The following is a 21,864-nucleotide window of genomic DNA, read 5'->3' as shown; positions in this document are numbered from 1 at the left end:
ACACACACCAAAAATAGGTTCTCCTGAGGCCGGCCATATCAGTAACCACAGGAAGTGTGGACGGCCTGTCAGAAGATTGCCTGGCTGTAGAAAAATTACTAAGACCCCCCCAACGATGCCAGCAGCAACACATCTGTGTTAGATAGGAAACAAAACGTATTCTGAGCCATGAGATGGCTGTTTTACAGGAGGGTGAACGCTGTCCAAGTAAATTGGAATGGTAGTTTCACGGCCCCGAGAATCCACTCGCACACCCTTAATTGTGCTTTAAGGATTGACTTGTGTAGACTAGGGTTTGGGTCTTATTGAAGTTGTTTAGAAAATTCACAAGATGGAAAGCTACACCTTCCAGGCAAGGATAGAAGAGTGAAGGAGCAGCTGGCCCACTGCCAGACAAGCAGACCTTGCGAGAAGGAGGGGTCCTGAGTGAAGAGGAAAAGAGCACTGTGCTGACCCCACGTGGTCCAAGTCAGACCTGCTAGTACAGGAGGCAGAACCAGGGAAACAAAGGCAGGTGGTCCTGCTGCCATCAGAGCTGGGGCTACGTGAGGAAGAAGCCAGAGCTGAGCCCTCCTGGTGGCCGGGTCTGGCTGCTATTTCTGGGAGATTCTGTTTAGTCACACAGAGCATACCCCCCTTCTTCCAGGCCACCAGGGATCTTCACTAATACTCACCATACCCTGGGACTGGAGAACAAAGAACAGGCATGGAGGAGATAACACAAGGTCCACTCTCAGACTGGAGAAGGATCAAACAGAAGCCAGTAGCGGGTCACAGAAGTCTCTGAACATTTGCAGAGTGTGCAGCACTTGCCAGAGCAGGAGTCTCAAGGGGACTTGGAGAATATTTTCAATGGAACAAGATGTAAACAAAGGTATGAAAGTTCACAGGATAAAGCAAGCAGTGCTTGGAGGGAAACTGAGGACACTGTCTTTATTAGAAATATCAACAGCTGTTTTTTGTTTCATTGTCGTTGTTGTTGTTTTTAAGAGGAACAGTAGCTGGCCAAGTGATAATCAACAGATAACCAGTGGATAGCCACCTGGTGACCCATTACTGATTAACTGGCCAGGACTACAGAACAAGTAAAATGCTGTCCACACACAAAACGGAAAAGCAGCATTACCTAGAATATGTAAAGAATTTCTAAAACGTGTATGATCAATCAGGAAACAAGAAAGAACAGATCTGGGGGTCCATGAAAACAGGAACAACCAGGAAAAGAAGACAAGGCCACAACTTGACTCAAGTCACACTTATCATATTGGGCAAGAATAAAATCATTAAACTAAGCATCTACCACTGGAGAACACTTTTAGAGATTTGAGCATTTTAGGGAGTAATTACCAATAGCCTGCACAGACCCTCAGTCCTCCACTTCCTGGGAACCCTGGTAAGCTGTCTCTCCCCGCTATTATGAATGAGATACACGCCAGGTGTGCATCTCGGCACGGTTGGTAACAGCGAGATCTGGGATGCTGTTTTCATTACGAAGTTGTCAAATTGTGAACATGGTCTCGGGAATTTTATGACCACATTTTCTTAAAAAACTGGATTTGAGAAAAAGCCAAAGCTGAGCAGACCTGAAACGTGGTAGTTCCTTGCCACTAGACATCACCATCTCCCTGCATTGTTGGTGAACTGAGAGCCAAGGCACAACAAACACCAGGCAGCAATAAGCAGCCGCGCACATCTGCAGGACAGAGGCAGCAACCAGTGGAACTCTTTCACCTTGAGATCCTTGGTGGGCAGGCAGTGAGCCTGACCTTAGGGCAGGGGCACAGCTGTGTCCCTACATCCTTCCTCTCCCCTTTAGTTTGTTTCATCTAAGGTTGCTGGGGAAAGCTAAAAGCCATGTTGGGCTGACAAGTGCAATGGTGCTCCTGTGATCACTAGTTCCATGGGTCGCCATGAGTGTCTCAACTCTCATGCTTGCTTTCTCATTGAGCCGACAGCTGACTCTGAGGTTGATAGATCAAAAAGACAGTAGCGTATCAAAATGAGGCAGCAAACATCAATCAATCAGTTAGTTAATCAAACCAGAAAAACAGCTGCAGAGTCATCTGTAGGAGTGATGTATTTATTTACAGAGAAAGCATGCACAGTGTCAGCTGCTTTTATGGGGACCACGTGACTTATGGATTTAGTTGCCAAAGTACAACTGCAGATGAGGACTCTGCTGGCCTCAAAGTGATGAGTCACCTCTGGCCTGGCAGGAGGGATGGGATCAAGAACTCCATTATTGATTTCTCTAAAAACACGGCTCAGAAGCGAATACAGCAAAATGTTAAGACATCACAGTGCTGTGCTTTAGCCAACCACTGTGTGTTAAACAAAACAAATCCATAATATCCCATAACACAATTTTTAAAAATCATAAATATGGGGCTGGAGATATGGCTCAGTGGCTAAGAGCGCTGGCTCTCTGGGTTCAATTCCCAGGTCCCACATGGTAACTCACAACTCTCTGTAACTCCAGTTCAGACATTTTCCCACATGCAGGCAAAACACCAAAGCACATAAAAAAAAAAAATAACAAAATGAAATCTGTTTAAAAATCATAAATATGGACTGAGGATATGGCCAGTGGGTAAAGTGCATTCTGTGTCTCAGTTCAGACCCACAGCATGCTCGTAAGAACCAGGCATGGCTGTATGTGTCTGCAACTTCACAAGTGACAGGTGGAAACAAGTGGATTCTGGGGCACGCTGGCCAAAAACAACTCTAGGTCCAGAGAGAGACCTTTACTAAAACAAACAACCAACCAACAACAAAATGTGGAGATCAATACTGGAAGACTCCAAAGTGACTTCTGGCCTCTTTCTATACACACACTCTCTCTCTCTCTCTCTCTCTCTCTCTCTCTCTCTCTCTCTCTCTCTCTCTCACACACACACACACACACACACACACACAAACCATACACACACACACAAACCACACATACTCACACACACATACACAAACCACACACACACTCACACACACACATAAACCACACACACACATACACAAACCATATACACACATACACAAACCACACACACACTTACATATACAAACCACACAGACACACACACAAACCACACACACACTCACACACACATACACAAACCACACATACACACACACACTCATACATATACACAAACCATACATACATACACTCACACACATACACAAACCACACAGACAGACACACAAAGCACACAGACACACACACACTCTGATTTCTTTCAGATTCCAATTAGGTACTGGGTCCTTTAGAGTCAACTAATCCTCTACATCTTAGCATGTTCGAGTCCAGATGCTGCTCAGGACTGACTTCAGAGAAGGAAGCCTCCTTCTAATTCACGACACATCAAGCTGGATCACTATGCCACACCCTACCATTAAATAATCTTAAGAAAAATCTATACCTGCATGCTAACAGTTCTGCAACTCATTTAGGTATTTTTTCTCTCCTTTAAGTTAAATACTTTAATAAATTTCTGTAAGCAATATTGTAATTACGTTTGCTAGGATTTACATACCAACACGCCTGTGTGCTCGGTGGTTTCACTTGTTCCTCACACAATGTGTGGCTAACCACTTACTTGTTCTCTGTAAAGGATGGTCAGTGTGCAGACACCATAAGGTCTGCTTTTCTTTTCACGTGTGATTTCTCATCCTTGTAACTCTTTTTTACAACTGAGATCATGTCACTGGTAACAAATGATTAATATCTTAAATATAAAATACTATGAACTTTATTATATTCAGGTCACACATGGAGAGCAACGCAAAAACACAAACCACGGGACTTACTTTTTTGCTTTTTCAAATTTCTACTTATCTAAGCAGGGCCTGGTCTGCTCCTGAGGACAGCCCTGCCATTTCACTCTTACCATCAGAATAATTCCCTGCCTTCATTTCTCACACACAGTGTGTAAGTCATGAGTGTGGAATACTGATTCCCTGAATGCTGGCATGTGGGACGGCATTTCCTAGTCTGTGTGTCCTTCTGTTTGCAGCACAGAGAAATAAATGGTTAACCAGACAGAAACAGGTATACAGATGGACAGATAGATAATAGATGACAGGAAGAAAGACTGATGGTAAATATGCACATAGGTACCAGATGATAGACCAACGAGGGACAAGATGACAAAGACAGGCAAGAAGGCAGCTCTTTCTGTAAGACTGATCTAGTTTCTGGTCTATGCCATGGGCTTTAAAAGCACCCTAATGACATCTACGTATCTTTATTTCATCCGACAGTTTCAATTCTGTGCTAGAATAATTTCCAGCAGTCCATACCACAAATATAATGAATATAGAAAGCAAACATTGAATTTATTTAATGCCTGCTATTCTTAATTTTGTTGATGTATGACATTACAAAAGGTATCTTTGATGGCTCGGTAAAACAAACCACGTAACAATTTGCTCCTTGGGTTAGGTCGATTTTCTATTGATCCCAGTCTGGTATTCCACCAGCGGCTGTGTCAGTGTGGACAAGGTATTTATGGAGGTTGTGGAAGCTGGCCTGCAACGCATTTATCAAAAATCATCAGTGATCTCTTATGACTGGTATTTGGATATGACCAATGCTCACAATAACTTTGTATGTTCTTTGAAATGCTAGGGAAGTGTCCACCATGAAAATAAAAGATGACAAAGCACCCAGCATAACTGTGGGACGGAGGCTGAGAGAAACCAAAAGGCTACTTGTGCATAATGAGCATGTGAATGCAAATAAAACATGTTGGAGGGAAAAAAGGGACATCTTCCTAACAGTATCCAGTGTGGACACTTTAACAATGTGTAGGAGGACTGTTCATGGCCAAGGTTCACAACAGGCTCTCGGTGACGTTTATTCCTTCTGTTCCCATCCTTTCTGCACACCTCCATGCTGTGCTCTGTATGTATAAATGCTGGATTCTTGTGATGGCTCTGGGCCCCCTGGCTCATCTGTGGGAGAGCTCACTGTGGGGAGGAGGATTCTTAGTGGAGGGGAGAGAGAGAGAGAGAGAGAGAGAGAGAGAGAGAGAGAGAGAGAGAGAGAAAAAGAAGAAGAAGAAGAAGAAGAAGAAGAAGAAGAAAGAAGAAGAAGAAGAAGAAGAAGAAGAAGAAGAAGAAGAAAAAGAAGAAGGAGGAGGAGGAGGAGGAGGAGGAGGGCAGGGGAGGAGGAGGAAGAGGAGAAGGAGAGGGAGGGAGGGAGGGAGGCAGGGAGGGAGGGAGGATCATTCTGGGCTGGGGGTACTGGCATTGTGCTCCCTGCTCAGTCTTTCTCTCCAGCTTTAACTTCTTCTTTTTTGAAGATTTGTCTATTTTTATTTCACAAACATTGGCATTTTGCCTGCGTGCATGTCTGTGAATGTGCCAAATCCCCTGCAGTTGGAGCTACAGGCAGTTGTGAGCTGTCATGTGGGTGCTGGCAACTGAACCCGGGTCCCCTGGAAGAGCAGCCAGTGCTCTTGACTGCTGAGCCATCTCCCCAGTCTCCAGCTTCAAATTCTAAGAGACTGAATCATGCCAAGTAGCACAAACATTAAAGAAGCTACTCAAATGTCATAAAACGTTTCTGTTTTGTTAAAAATATCATAAAATGTACATAGATAAATGTCATATTATTCCTGTAGATGCTATCTAATTCCCAAGTAAGCCTGCAATGCCTCTTTAACCTAAGCAATTTCTATCTCTGCATCTACAAGATCCTCCAAGAGTCAGTGTGTGGGAGTCTGCCCTAATTTACTGCTGGTGTTACTCATGTCCAGGGCTGTGCAGATATTCCGCTGTGGCTCATGACAGGACACACTGACAAACCAACAGACACAGCGATGCATAGGTGTCTACAGGGCAGAACATTTCCCTTGCAAGCAAAAGAACCTGAGTTCAAATTTTGACCCACAAGAAAACGTTGGGCACAGTGGCACTTGTGACCAGAGCTCTGGGAAGGCAGGGACAGGCTCACTGGCTGGCCTAGCACCAAGGAATGACAGCTAAGGCTTTTCTTTGACCTCCACATTCATGTGCATGCACACGAACACACACACACACACACACACACACACATACACACACACACAAACACATACACAGGCACTCACACAGACACACACACAGACACATACACGCACACAGACACACACAGACACATACACACAGACACACACATGAAATACAGATAGTTGTAGGATGCATGCTTTCCACCAACGAACAGGATTCAGTGCTCAACACCAAAAAGAATAAACGTAGGGACTTTGTACACTTAGTGCCCAGAGACATATTTGAAAATGGATTTTATGGCCAATAACAATAAATTCAGTGCCAGTCAGATGCATTTGCAGGCATGAGAAATGAGCTCTGGACTTGGTCAGTGCGTAAGGCTCTCTGGGAAAGCAGAAGTCTGGGAAGTCTGAAGGAAGAGGTTGGGCAAGTGGACAGCGGACTTCGAACGTCCCTCTGGTGGCCCCAGAAGTCCTCAAAAGTGGCTGTATCTATGCTTTTCATGCCTTGTGTTTAAGGTCTCTTGCACTCTGTCTATGGCTGAGAGTAGCCCAAGCTCTCGCACATGTGCTCGCCTTGCTGTGAAAGCAGAGAAAGGTGTCTTCCTTGAGACTCGCCAAAGTATCTGAGGGATGGCGTAGGGAGGCCATCCAACAAAGGAGACCACAAGTGTCCACTGCGGTCTTCACCAAAAATTCAAGAGCGTGGGGAGGGAGACAATGCCCCTCCCTCTTGGCAGCTCACACTTAGCTCCTTAGAAGCAGGATATGTGGTCTTAACTTGCCATTGAACTCAGTGAACTCGTCATCTGACCCTTGGCAAATGACCAACTCTCTGTCTTCCTTATAACGCATTTTATCTTTATTAAATGGGTGTCACAGAAGCCACCGCTGACACTAATTACAAAAGCACAGACGTCCTCAGACAGGGATTCAATTGGCGGTTCTCTTTAACACCCACTGCTGGAGGGCCCGTAGGTTCAGCACCGCTTTTATATGCAATTCCCGTGGAATTGTTCTGGCAGAAAATCTAAAAGGCGGCATGCCTTGCTGTGTCCGTACTTCCTCTATAAATGTCAGAGAAGAGATAAATCCCGGGGACATGTGGCAGTTAAACCAGTGTCCGTAACTCAGCTTTTCAGCCCTGAGGAATCTGTTGCTAGTGCTGAGCTCACCCAGTCAGCAAGAGCGAGGAAGAGCACCCCGGATTTCCATGTTCGGCAAAAACAGGGTGAGGTGATAGGGAAGGAGTTCACGCTTGAAAAAGCCTCTTTGAAAATGGGAACAAGTCCCCAAACCTTTCTCAGGGCTCTGTTAGCTGAGCTCATGAGTGAACAGGAAGATCCAGGGCCCTCACTTCGCGGACCTGCTTCCGAGCAGCTCCTTTGCTCCAGGGACACAGTGCAGCCAGAGGCCAGGGAGGGTGGGCAGTGGGCAGCCCCCTACTGCATGCAATGCGGAGGCTTCACCTCTGACATAGGAAGCCCCTGCTCAGGAGGGGAGGTGCCATGGGAACTGCCTCGTGCTGGGCATGCGCAGTGCTTGCAGAGTGGAGCCGATGCATCCCTCAGGAACGCAGGCAAGATTAAGGCAATTTATTATCCCCACCTATCAGCATTTTCTTTCCATTTCAGCACCTATAGATCAGTACAAGTGATTTCCGCAGATTGCCTACTATAGAGATTTATTTTAAAGATTAAAATTATTGATTTTTTTCCTCTCACACCGCCTCATCGGTGTTACTTAGAAAAATCTCAGCTCATAATGCGGCTGGACCTGCACGGCCTCAGATATGTCTCTGAAAGCTGGCCTGATTTTGACACTACTGCCTCGTCCTGGATTCCTTTGCGTTTTATCTTCTCCTGAATAATCTTCATTTCTGTGTGATAGCTAAGGTCGAATGGTGTGCATGAACGTGCAGTTGTTTCATACACACAAGACTTTTAACCAAACCATGTTCTCACAATGAGCAGCCATTATCTTGCATGTGTTTTTGTTTGTACGTGTGTCTATAAGTTTATGTGCTTATGAGTGCGTGCATGTGTGTAAAGGTGTATGTAGGCACATGTGTGTGCAGGTGCACGTGCGTGTTTGTGAGCATGCGTGCAGGGGCTACACGTCAACTCAGGGTTGTTCCTCACCAGGTGCTGAGTCCGCACTGGCCCAGAGCTCAGTGAGAAGGCGAGGCTGGCTGGACCTGTCTCTCCCTGTCTCTCCTACAGGGAAGTTCAAGCATGTGCTACAACATCCATCCTTTCTGCTGTGCCCTGGGTCTCTAATTTGAGCCCTCGTGTTTGCACAAACACTTCATCAGCAGAGCCATCTCGGAAGCCGCACATACTGTATCTTAAGTGAAGCTGATTAGGCAGAACTTGGGGGTTCTGGGAGGGAACAGCGTGCCGCAGGAACTCAGAGCACCCAGATGTTATTTCCGAGCCTGTGCCACTTTCTACTTTGACCCAAGGCAAATAAAGAGAACACCATCATTTTCAGAAGGTCTTAGGCCACCGCCAACACCATAAAGTACCGCAGCAAAGCAGTGTCTATAATTCGCTGCTAAAGACAATGCTAGCTTTCAGCTGTTTGGGGCATTGTTCTATTTTCCAAACCAAGCAGAAAATCGCAGCCAGCTAAGATGAAGAGGGAGAGATGTTCAGACAAAATACCACAAAGAGAGGTGACAGCAACCTGAGTTCTCAGTGCAGGGAGGAGAGCCATCGTCATGACTCGGGGGCCGTCTACCATGGCTCAGCTCCACTCACTGCTGCGTGGAGGAGCACACGATGTCCTTACCTGCGTGGTGTGACTCTCCCGATGTCTCTGGAATGATGAAGTCCCCATGCCACTCAGACACAGCCTTGAACAGCCGTCATCCTCAGGTAAGCCTGTGGAGGTCAACACACAGAGGTGCGGTTAGTAACCGGACACTGCCATATCCCGCGCACCAAAGCATTAGGCAGTAGTGGATATTCACTAAATATTAAATATTGCAGCCAGATGTGAATACCTTAAGCTACTGCAGTTTCAGTAAGCAAAAGAGGAGAGATACCACCAGAGAGAAAACAACAGCCAGCCAGCCAGAACAGTGCAGAAGTGACGAAGGGTATGGAAAGTGCTTCCCTAGAGCCTGGAAACTACTCAAAGAACCTCTAGGAAGAAAGAAGCACAGGACTGGTGCTCTTTCCCAACTCACTTGCAGGGCAGCATGGGACGGAAGAAACAGGAGGCAGAAGTGCACCTGGCTGCCATGGAAACCGTGACTGATGCTTGTTTTGTTTGCAAAAGTCCCTGTGGTGAGGAAAGTGAACCCACTAATCACGTTCTACTAGCTCTCAGCCAAGGACCAAGTAAAAGTGATCTCCAGAGTATGCACATACCCCTCCCCCAAAGCACACAGACATCCTGTGAGGCAGCCGATGATTTTCTTCATTATCCTGCACTGCAGAGGCCCATCTCTGACCCGTGGCACTTGGGTCTGTATAATTCTCTGTTCTAAGCCTGTCCTGTGCATCATAAACAGTAGCCTCCCTGGCCTTTGCTCACTGGATGCACCCTGACTCATGACAATCAAAATTATTTTAGACATTATTAAATGCACCTTGGGGACAGATCTGTTCTCCTACAATGATTGAGAGCCATCGTGATGGAGGTGGCATGTGCTGCCCCAAGTGACTTGATTAATAATCATGAACAGATAAAAAGAGAAATAACTGCCCGATGGAATGACTTCAACCCAGAGAACTTTAAATGCTGAAGCAATTACTCATCGCCTCTGGAAACATAATTAACTAGCACAGTTTAATTGATTAAACATATACATGATTCCTAAATTAAAAATCATTAGGAAATCACTGTGCAGTTTTCCAATTACAGGAGTTCATCAGTTCTTCAGGGATGTCTGAGTCCAATCAACATGAGGCGGGCCAGTCTGCCTTTTTGGTAAATATGCACATTCCTCTGTGTGAAAAGGTCCTGTCAATGTTTGTACAGCATTTTCTTCCTATATGAAACATTCCATCCTGGAGGGAAGCTCCTTAGGACTCAGAAAGTTCTAAAGAAAGACTAGTTAAGACACAGGAAGCCAACAACTCACTAGTTCCAGGAAGTCCCTGAAGCTAACCAGAAGATTCACAAGGCTGTCCATCTCCAAAGTTATATAAGCAGTAAGGACTGTTGAGGAGAGGACATCTCTAACATATTAAGCTGATTGCAGTTCATACAGAGAGCTCCACAGTTCCAGCTTTGACGGTGTGGGCTTTCAGAGGTTTAGCCACTTATGACTTATACCTGCTCCTGTAAGTAACCACAATAAACTCATTGGTTTTTCAGGTTGGATTTTGGTGGTATTACTTCGGTCTGCCATCAGTTCAGTTTTTCTATCCGAGGTAAGTATATATTTGTTCCAGCTTTCCCAGAAAGAGTGTTACAAACTTATCATGACAAGGCTGACTGTGGGTGACTACTATCCCCATCACTGAGGGTCCTCATCATGAGCAACAATGATGATGACCATCAGCAGGACAGAAAGAGGGTGCAATGGACATGGGTAGTGGTGTGTGGTCCCATCAGCCAATTGTGTGGCATAATCAAGAGCTTAGATAGGGGCAGAGGAGCCTGCAGGTCTAAGACAAGGCACAAACTGGAGAGAGAGAGAGACTCTCCTGGTAAAAGGGCATGAGGGATGAGGGATGGAGATGGGTACAAAGGGCCAAGGATAAGGTAGGACAATCATCCTGGTAATGTCTGCTGCTGCGATAGACTAAACTGCAGAAGACACTTAAGAGGGGAGTGTTTGGTTTGGTTCTCAGTTCTAGGGAGGGAGAGGCCATCGTGGTGGTGGGGGCGGGAGGGAGAGGCCATCATGGTGGTGGGGGTGGGAGGGAGAGGCCATCGTGGTGGTGGGGGCACGGAGGCAGGGGGAGGAGGCTCACTGGTCACGCTGAGTCTGCGGTCAGGAAACAGAGTGAACAGGAAGTGAAGCCGGGATCAGAAACCCCAAAGCCTGTTTCTACTGAACCATTTCCTCCGGGGAGGTTCCAACTCCAACAGTTCCACAGCCTTCCCATGCCACACCGCCAGCCAGGACCAAGTGTGCAAATGGGTGAGCCTATCTTCAGGTGTTTCACGCCCAAGCCACTCCACTCAGTGGCTCTCAGACAAGAGACAAGAGGCAGAAGAAGTGTGTTCTATCTTTCAAAAAAAGAGCAATTCATAAATTAGAAGCTTGGCTCCTGGAATCTTAAGGGACGATCATTTTAGCCCATGATCACAGATCCGGAACGGAGGCAGTAGAGGTGCTTTCCAGAGTCAGTGGATAAGGTGAAGAGATGCTTGTGAGCATTCATTGAACATGGTGCATAGAAACACAGTAAAGGAGAAAGAAAAAGGCCTCGCTGGTGAGACTCCCACAGCTTAATGGGCTGACACTTAATTAGAAGACAGGAGAATGGACACAGAGCTGGGAAAGAATAGCCAGGGCCTCCACGCAGGAACTAGCAGAGAGTCCCACCAAGGAGACGGCAAGGGACATATGGAGCACACTTGCCAACACGCTTCTTAGGACAGCCAGGGCAGAGAGGCGGCTGCCTCTGTGGAATACAGGTCAGAGCAGTTTACCCAAATGAATGTAAGCATGCACCCAGCATGGAATGCGGGGTCTGTGCGTGCTTACAGCTCAGCTGTGAGCACTAGCTAGGGAGTCACAGTGCAGCAGACAGTTAAGGAGCAATCCATTTCTGACATAGCCATACGGGAAGCATGGGACATAAAGTGCAGGTATTGCTGGGTGGGGTCTGAGGAAAGCAGGGGTTCACAATGGAGAAAGGTGTTCAAGAAAGCCTCCTGCCATGGGAGCCTGGGAGGAGATCATAGTAAAGTGAACTGGGGACTGCAGGCCCAGCTGAGAGCACAGACAAGACAGACCAGGAGGCCCAGGGCTGCATAAGGAACAGCCCATAAAATGGCATCTTCATCTCAGAGAGCCAGAGAATGTGCTGGAAGGTGAAGGTCAGCCAGACGTTAGAGGGTTTTAAGAGCTTTTTGTGGGGCCTGTCTGTCACAGCGCTTTGCAGACAACTGGTGACACCGAAGACTTCTAAGCAGAGATGACAACATTCTATGAAAGTCCTGCATGAAAGGGCAGTTCCCGCTGATGAGGACATGATGGGCCTGGGATGGGAGTATTTACAGAGGTGAGGGTTGGTAAGGACAGAGGGGGGTGAACAGGGGAGCCTAACAGGAGAGGGGTCTCCTCTGAGTAAGGGTAGGTAAGGAGGAAGGCCACAGGAGAACCAGAGATGATGTGTAGGTTGTGGCTAGCAGTGGGGGTGGGGTGGGGGTGGGGACACACTTCACTTCTGCTAGAATCTCACAAGAAGGGAGCCAGAGATGCTGAGGAGCTACTAGGAACCCTGACAGGCAAAGGAGGTTATAGGCATGTGTGTGTGTGTGTGTGTGTGTGTGTGTGTGTGTGTGTGTGTGTGAGCGAGCACATGTACGCATGTTTGTGTATGAGTATGTTCGCATGTGTGTGTGCACATGTGTGTGCACATATCAACAAAATGATATTTTTTGATTATTCAAGAATTTTATACATGTTTCAATCATATTCTCCCATCTCCCCCTTCCTCTCAGCTCTGACCTTCTCCTTCCCTACCCACGCAGTTTCCTGATTTTATGTCCGTTTGTTCGCCCCCCACGCCCACTCGCATTCTTTCACCCTGGAGTGTGGCACACGTAAAAAGAGTCATGCCATTAAATAACCGACCCTTCTCTCCCAGGAGCTATGAAACAGCCGCTCAGCCGGGGATGCGGCTCTGTGTCCACCTCGCATCTGCACGCTGGCAGTCTGTGTGGCTTGAGATCGTACAGGTCTCGTACAGGTGATGTGCATGCTACTGCAATTGCACTGGGTTCTCATGTGCAGCTGCCCTGCTGTGTCCAGGAAACCCTGTCTCCTTGACGTCATCTATTTCCTCTGGCCTCACAGTCTTTGTGTGCCAGCCTAGATGGGTCATCAGTCTTAGGGGAAAACCTACCAGCTATATGCAGCTAAAAATGTACTGACACGACTCCCAGTGACATGATGCTACACCCATAGATCGGTCTATCGCTCATCTCTCATGAGAGAAGGGTCCTTGAACTAGATGGTACCTGCCACGAAGACTCACAACCAGACAATGTGCAGAGACTACGAATCTACAAAGTGTCCAACTCAGCAGTGGACAGCTATATTTTCCCATCCTCCCAAGGTTTAGGGGTTGTCTGAGAAATAAGACTCTTTTTAAGGCAAATTATCTAAAAATGTTACCAAAGTCACAAACAAAGCTGGGCAAAATAGATTAAAAGCTCTAATTGAGAACACTAAAATAAATATATACTTTAACTGATATAAACTAAAACAAGCTGGGCATTGATGTGCACACCTTTAATCTCAGCACTCAGGAAACAGGGGCAGGAAGATCTCTGTGAATTCAAGGCCAGCCTGGTCTACAAAGTGAGTCCAGGACAGCCAGGGCTACACAGAGAAACCGTGTCTTGAAATAACAACAACAACAACAACAAACAATAACAACAACAAAAAACTAAACAAAAAACTAAAATAAAAGAACATTACAAAATACTGAAGTACTTTAAATAAAAGTCGCGCTATCTCTAAAACATCGACAAATAAAAACAAAAGGACCTACAAACAAGATTTGGGGGTGGGTGGGAGGTCATAAACACACATAGAAAACTAAAGAGAAAAGACAGAAATGACCAGTAGGCAATAAAGATGTTTATTTTCATTCAATATTCGAACAAAATGCACATGTGATCACAGTAACTTAGTTTGCCACTCACAATAGCAGAGGTCAAGAAACTGTTATAGCAACTCTGGACTTAAGTAAGTAGAATATGATTTGGAACCTTCCAGCCCTTGGACTCTGGAGTTGTGTGTACTCCAGCCTTGTCCAATCTGTTTCTCCTCACGTTGGACCAGGCTTGGTATGCACTTGGGTGTGTGTGTGTGGGTCACTCCTGGATGTTTACGGGGTCGCATCCTGCATGGTCCAGGACACTCAATTCACCATCTTCCTCATCTATTTCACATATAACCCCCATGGCTTCTCCGTGCAAACTTAGAAAGCCTTTAAGATTTTGTGAGTGGGTACCGCTGACCGAACACTAACTGGGCTGGCACCACCCTACCAGGTTCCCTATAGAAGTTCTGACACAGCCATTTGCATCTTTGCTGTTGATGTCAACATGTTTCTGTTTTGATCCCAAGTGTGGGATGTGAAACAGACTTGTGAGAGGACACGCGGTGTTTGTCCACCAGAAGAGGAACTGCCTCTTGAGGGGGCATGGTCTTTGCCGACTGATAAACTCCCTAGTAGGGACTCTGAGAGGATGTATGTATGTTTGTATGTATGTATGTATGTATGTATGTATGTATGTATGTTTGTATGTATGTATGTATGTGAGCACAAAAACAAGAGGCTGAGCCTCTCGGCACCATTTCCTATTGTTTGGTTGTTCATTGCTCTGCTTTGAGACACTGCTAGAGAGAATGGCTCCCGAGAACCCTTTGAGACTCTGGGTTCTGGCTGCTGCAGCTGCAGTCACCTTTGCTGGATTGCTGGTTTGCTGTTTAATGGGTCTGCTGAAACCCTGACTACGAAGAGTGGAATTGCTCCAAGGGATTGAGTATAAAAAGGTCAACTTCTCCTGTCCCCATTACCTCTTTCCTCTCCTGTCTAGGGTAGGTGCGTTGGAAGGGAGGTAGAAGCATTAAAGAACCCCAAATAAAGTAGGTTTGGAAAAAAATTCAAAGCCTACACATCATCCCTTTTTAAAGTTGAGAAAATTGGAAGAACTTTAGGGCCACGCCTGTGGTTGGGGTGTTGTCATGTCAGATCTGGGGTTTGTATACTGTCAGGATGATGCCTTAAGCCCCAGGAAGGATGCCACACTGGACAGAGCGGTAAGGCATAGCCCTCAGTTCCCAATACCAGTAAGAGAACACTTAATTAAACAAAGTCCAAATTAGAGATGACTTAGCATGACTTCAAAATACCTCTGACCAGGGCATGGCAGGTAAGCAAGAGGCTTTTCTCCCTACCAACGACCTCTGCGCTTCTCAGCGCCTAGGGCTGCAGTTCCTGCTTGCTTCACTCTGGCTCTTGGGACTAGACAGCAACGTGAATGCCACAGAATCTGGACAATACCAGAAATAAAGTCGGAGAGTGTGTATTGACGCACATTTTATGGAAATCTCCTCCCAGCTTCCCGTTCTTGAGGCATGACTGTGTGACTAGGCCTGATAGCCCCAGATCAAGACAAAGCAGACGACGCACAGCTCTCGGTTCTGTTATGGGATCAGCTGTCCTTCCCCTCATCCAGCCTGTATTGGCACAGACAACCCAGACTATACAAATGAGTGAATAGAATGCACGCATGAAGAAGAGAGACAATGTAAACTCAAATGGAACAACCCCATCTTTAGTTGCCATTTTTCCAGGATGCTCAGCAATAAAAATGCATATTCATTGAGCAGCAAGAAAGAAAATCATACTGGTCATAAACCGTCCTATTCAAAAATTTTATATCTCTGCTTTGCCACAAAAATAAACATAATTTTATTTACAATATTTTTGTTTGATATAGCCGGAACATTCTAACGCCAAGGGCGGCTCCTGGATGTAATGATAAATAGCCTCAAGTCTAGGGAATAATTAAGTACAAAAAAAGTAACCAAGTCTGTGTTCACATCAGCAAAAGGACGGCAATTAAAGTAAGCGATCGCTATAATTAGCCACACATAACTGTATTTCAGCAAATGAGCAAACGTAATTATTTCTGGGAAACAGAGGTAGCATGCAGATCCTGGCACTCCAAAGAAACCATTTCCTAGAAAACAGTGCTATTTCTGTCTCACTCAGAACTTTAAATTATTTTAAATGTTTACTTGCGTCTGGTGACTTTATTTAGAATGGACGTTGACTGTACTATGGGTAGGGGCGTGATAAATCCATCCTACAGGCTGGAGAGATGGCTCAGTGGTTAAGAACACTTGCTTCTCTTTCAGAGGACCTGAGCTCAGCTTCCAGCATCCACGCTGACGGGCTTACAACTTGTAAATAGATACTATGGACTGAACACTAACTCTGGGCTAGCCCCATTCTAATAGGTTCCCTGTAAATGTCCTGGAAGAGCCCTGCATCATGCCCATTTAACAAAAGAAAATTGGAAGGCGAAAGGTTTAGTACTTGTACCATGGTTGAATGCTGTTGCATGGGACATGGAGTTTGAACTTAGGCAGGATGACACTGTGTTTCAGAGGATCTGATGTCCTCTTCTGGCCTCCACAGGTACTTTCACACAGGTGGCACCTACACACACACACACACACACACACACACACACACAAATAAAATATTGTTCCTCTCTAGAGGTATCTCTAGAGGTACCATGATCACGTGCAAGTCACAGGCTGCATGTGTGGATGTGGAAATTGCTCAGCTCTGCAACATTAAGGACTAGATTTTTCTGGCTGTCTGCATAGCACTCATTAGTTCATTTGCAGGCAGTGCCCTTGCTTCAGTGGGCACAAGCTTATTGAGGCTCCAACACTTTTAATAGTCCTGGCAAAATATAGAAGGCCAGAAACTCAGGGTGCTTGTAAAAGTTCATCGGCTTCCACCTGGCAAATTGCTTTGGGAGACCTGAGTCACCTTGCATCGGATCTACTTATGACCATTTTCCAAGCTGTAGCTTTCATTTTTTGATGATATTTTTGACAAAAACACAGATTAATGAAATATTTAGCTGAAGGAAAATTGCTTTCCTTCCTCCCTCTCTAATTTATTTATTGTCCGAGCTGAAGAGCTGTAGCTACTGTAAAGCCCAGAATATGGTGAGATCCTTGGGGGGCCAAGGTACTCCCTGAGACAAGCCCTGACTCTAGTGAGGGGACTCTCTCTCTCTCTCTCTCTCTCTCTCTCTCTCTCTCTCTCTCTCTCTCTCTCTCTCTCTCCTCTCCCCCGCCCCCAGGGCTCCTTATTGGGATTTTGGTGTGAGTGTGTGTGTGTGTGTGTGTGTGTGTGTGTGTGTGTGTGTGTGTGTGTGTTTGCATGTGAACATATAATACATACAACCATTAAGTTAGTTCTTTGACAATTTCACACATGTGTATAACACATTCTGGCCGCCCTCTCTTCCTCCTTTCTCTTAGCTCTCTCTTACTCTCTTACTCCTCCTCCCCAGCTCCCCTTTCCCCAGATTCATAATTTTTTTTTTCTTTTACAACCAAGGGGCATCTGTGTGACTGTTGGATCGGGACTACACACTAGAGCCTGGTGGAGGAGTCCCCAGGGGGTACATACTGAAAGCAAAGACTCTCCTTTTCCTGTGTCTACCCATATGGTATCCTTAGGAACTCTGGAAGGCCCTGCTGGTCCCTGCCATCTTTAAAGATGTGTGGGTACCAGGTACAGCCTTCAGTTACATCTCTCTATGTGAGGACAAGGCTGGACTCCATTGACCATTGCTGTGCATGCACTGTCAACTTTGGTCCACATTTTTATTTGATTGTGTTATTGTTTATGAACAGAGTATGACGCTTGGTTGGCTAAATGTGTGAGAAATAAATTTCTCCTAATTATTGTTTTTTTCTTGTATCTTTGGGTCTACACATTTCTTCATCCCAGTGAAAACTCCTTTCTTTTTCTTCCTATATTTTCCTCTATAACGTTGCTTTACATTTAGAATTTGGATCTTGAGGTTTCCTTGTAGGAAGAGGTTCAATTACAAATTCAATTGATTTATTATGTATAGACTGCTTAGTTTTCTTTCTTCTACAGTTTTGATAGAACGTGTCTGTCTATGCAAATTTCCAAATTTATTTCGGCACAAGTTTGTTTGTACTTCCTTTGTGCTCCCCTGTGACTTCTGCAAGGTGGGAGTTAAAACCCTTTGCACATCTGGGATGTGTTCTCTATGCAGGTGTAGTTTAGTTCAGCCACTGTTGTAGCATGTTTGTTGCTTCTAGCCATGCTTACAGGGTGACCTTCCCAGGAAAACCAGCGCATGCATCCTTGTTTCTGCATTTTGGTGACGCTGCTTTTGTCTTTGGTTGGCTTTCTCCCTTCTCTCCTGTTTTTGCCTTTGCTCAGTGCTTTGTCCACTCCTTTTCGGTGCATGGACACAGAGCGTGTGCTTCAGGCACGAATCCCAAGCTGTGAAGACATTAGCCATATGCCTGTCCTCTGAGTCCCTGTGTGCTGCTGTGGCATGGACTTTGATCAGGATTTTTCATGTCTAACTTAGATCAAGATCTATTTCTCATGCCCACTGATTACTTAGAGATGTGATTTTTTTTTTCAACAAAGGTTGGATGATTTCATCTCAATACAGAGTTGGGAGGTCCAGCCTTTGGGGGCTCTCTATTCATTCACAGAGCTGCTCACCCACCTCTAGAGGGGTAGGATTTGCTTCCCGACTTTTCTCTTGATGTGTTTGTATCACCCCTCTGGTGTACACAGGCTCGGATCCTGCTTAGTAGTCTCACAGTTGTGCTTATTAAGCCTGTACCATGCTCAGCCTGCTCTGGGTACTCTGCTTGAACCCCTTCCATGGCCTGTGGATGGATTTAATAATTCACTTTCAACACATAGGACATGACCAAGTGCTGCCATGCCTCCCACAAGTGTGAAAAAGCTGTGGCCCCCATCCTGGAAGCTATTGCTTGGACTGACTGTCCCGTTGTCCCCTGCTGTTGCCTCATGAAGCTGACCTTTGGCAAGGTCTGTTTGCACGGAGCTGGGTGTGAATTTACTGAGGTCTGCCAGTGATCATGGAATGTTCTTAGAGGTGTACTGTTCCTCCACCAAGAACCAAGGCAACCATAGCTCCCTCTAACAGCTTGCCTGCTAAATGGTAAGGAACCTCAGCAGGCTACATACAGGGTCCAAACCTTTAGCAGATCTGTTGTGCACCTGCTAGTTGCACAAACTCTCAAAAAGCCTTTTCTGGCGGCGGGGGCGGGGGTGGGGGTGGGGGTGACTTCTCATATAATGATGGATAATGAGTTCAGTAGTTGAGGGATGCTAAATTTGTGCCCAGCCTTATGGATTATGAATGACGTGCACAGAAGCATCTGTCCCCTGTGCTTGCTTTGACACTGCTCATGTCTGGGTAACATGGGAAGAGCTGGCTGGGCTCTGGAACAAACCACCAAGTCGGACCTGTGCCTGGACGCTTTCAAAAAGGCTGAGAAATTGGCAAACATTTCTATGTTTAGCCAACCTCTCTGTCCCTAGAGCCCTGAAAACCTTTCCTCTGTGCTGGGCAGGTCACACACCCACATCCTTTTCTAGAATCTGTCTTCTCATCCTAGAATCTGTCTTCTCGTCCTAGAATCTGGTGCATTTTGCTGTTAGAGGCTGTGTGCCTGCCCATCATCTGCCTAAACAACTGCCTGATCAAGTTTAATGTCACCCTGCCCTGGGCTTTCTTTTGGCGACCTGTGTTTTGTTTTCAGCTTCTGTCCTACAGTTGAATTCCCATTCTCTGGGAGTGTCTTCCTCTTACCAACTTCCTTTAAGGTGTGTGTCTCTCCGATGGGACCTTTTAAGTTCTCATGGGCAAATCGCAGTTGCCAGCTCTGCCTCTGCTTTTCCACCTGGGTTCTGTGCTCATGTATGTCATCGGTCTACACTGTGTTTTGTGTGTAAAAATGGTTTGTGGTAATATTAAGAGGCCTTAGACTTTTACTGTCTTTGGGAACAGATTTACATATGTTTTTCCCCAGGGGCCAATGAATGGTAGAACCCCAGTCTAGCTAACCCATGGTCCTGATTCTGGCATAACTGACACTGCGATGGGCACTTCAAAGCTCCACCCCCTCCATGGTCTTGGACTTAGTCTGCGTGCCCAGAAGCACAAAACAGTCAGAGAAGGAAGCTTTTTCAGTGTCCCCAGTGCCCCTGGTAGGAGAGCCTACAATTCAGGCTGCCTTGCTAGGCTAGCATGGCTCTCATGGTTACTCTCGATTGTCAACTTGGATGGATTTAGCATCATTTAGGATGGTATTTCTAGTAAGTTTTAACTGAGAAAGGATGATATGCCCTGTATGTTGATGGCACCCTGTTCTGGGTTGTTGTATTTAATAATAAGAAAAAAATTTGGCCAGTCAAGCACGAGAAGCCACCTCCCTCTGATCCTGACTGCTGCAATGGAACCAGCCACCTCAGCTCCCACTACCAACACTTTGCATGTATGAGCCAATAGATATTCTCTTCTTCTTAGTCAGGCTTTTGTCAGAGCAAAGAAACAAAAATGAGAATCACCGCCTATGCCATCACCTCAGCCTACCCCATCACTTCAGCCTATGACATCATGTCAGTCTATGCCATCCTGTCAGCCTACACCATCACCTCAGCCTATGCCATCATCTCAGCCAATGCCATCATCTCAGCCTATGCCATCATCTCAGCCAATGCCATCACCTCAGCCTACACCATCACCTCAGCCTACACCATCATCTCAGCCAATGCCATCATCTCAGCCAATGCCATCATCTCAGCCAATGCCATCATCTCAGCCTACACCATCATCTCAGCCTACACCATCACCTCAGCCTACACCATCACCTCAGCCTACACCATCATCTCAGCCTACGCCATCATCTCAGCCTACACCATCACCTCAGCCTACACCATCACCTCAGCCTACACCATCACCTCAGCCTACACCATCATCTCAGCCTACGCCATCATCTCAGCCTACACCATCATCTCAGCCTACACCATCACCTCAGCCTACACCATCACCTCAGCCTATGCCATCACCTCAGCCTACGCCATCATCTCAGCCTACGCCATCATCTCAGCCTACACCATCACCTCAGCCTACACCATCATCTCAGCCTACGCCATCATCTCAGCCTACGCCATCATCTCAGCCTACGCCATCACCTCAGCCTACACCATCACCTCAGCCTATGCCATCATCTCAGCCTACGCCATCATCTCAGCCTACGCCATCATCTCAGCCTACACCATCACCTCAGCCTACACCATCACCTCAGCCTACGCCATCATCTCAGCCTACGCCATCACCTCAGCCTACGCCATCATCTCAGCCTACGCCATCATCTCAGCCTACACCATCACCTCAGCCTATGCCATCATCTCAGCCTACGCCATCATCTCAGCCTACGCCATCACTTCAGCCTACGCCATCATCTCAGCCTACGCCATCATCTCAGCCAATGCCATCATCTCAGCCTACACCATCATCTCAGCCTACACCATCATCTCAGCCTACGCCATCATCTCAGCCTACACCATCATCTCAGCCTACACCATCATCTCAGCCTACATCACCTCAGCCAATGCCATCATCTCAGCCTATGCCATCATCTCAGCCTACGCCATCATCTCAGCCTACACCATCATCTCAGCCTACACCATCACCTCAGCCTACGCCATCATCTCAGCCTACGCCATCATCTCAGCCTACGCCATCATCTCAGCCTACGCCATCATCTCAGCCTACACCATCACCTCAGCCTATGCCATCATCTCAGCCTATGCCATCATCTCAGCCTACGCCATCATCTCAGCCTACGCCATCATCTCAGCCAATGCCATCATCTCAGCCTATGACATCACCTCAGCCTACGCCATCATCTCAGCCTACACCATCATCTCAGCCTACACCATCATCTCAGCCAATGCCATCATCTCAGCCTACACCATCATCTCAGCCTACACCATCATCTCAGCCTACGCCATCATCTCAGCCTACACCATCATCTCAGCCTACACCATCATCTCAGCCTACATCACCTCAGCCAATGCCATCATCTCAGCCTATGCCATCATCTCAG

General features: G+C 46.5%; 1 protein-coding gene across 1 annotated transcript in view; it reads right to left on the bottom strand.

Moving 5' to 3' along the window:
* The window catches only part of Myo16 (myosin XVI), a 373,810-nt gene that overhangs the window by 16,042 nt on the left and 335,904 nt on the right, over positions 1-21,864 (bottom strand). Inside the window, 1 exon segment of the mRNA XM_051169490.1 lies at positions 8,784-8,875. Coding sequence (XP_051025447.1) covers positions 8,784-8,875 — 92 coding nt within the window.

This window comes from Acomys russatus, chromosome 27, assembly GCF_903995435.1.
Source record: "Acomys russatus chromosome 27, mAcoRus1.1, whole genome shotgun sequence".
In the NCBI taxonomy this organism is placed as follows: Eukaryota; Metazoa; Chordata; class Mammalia; order Rodentia; family Muridae; genus Acomys; species Acomys russatus.
Note: the sequence above shows the minus strand (reverse complement) of the source record. Positions and strands in the feature narration are given on the sequence as shown.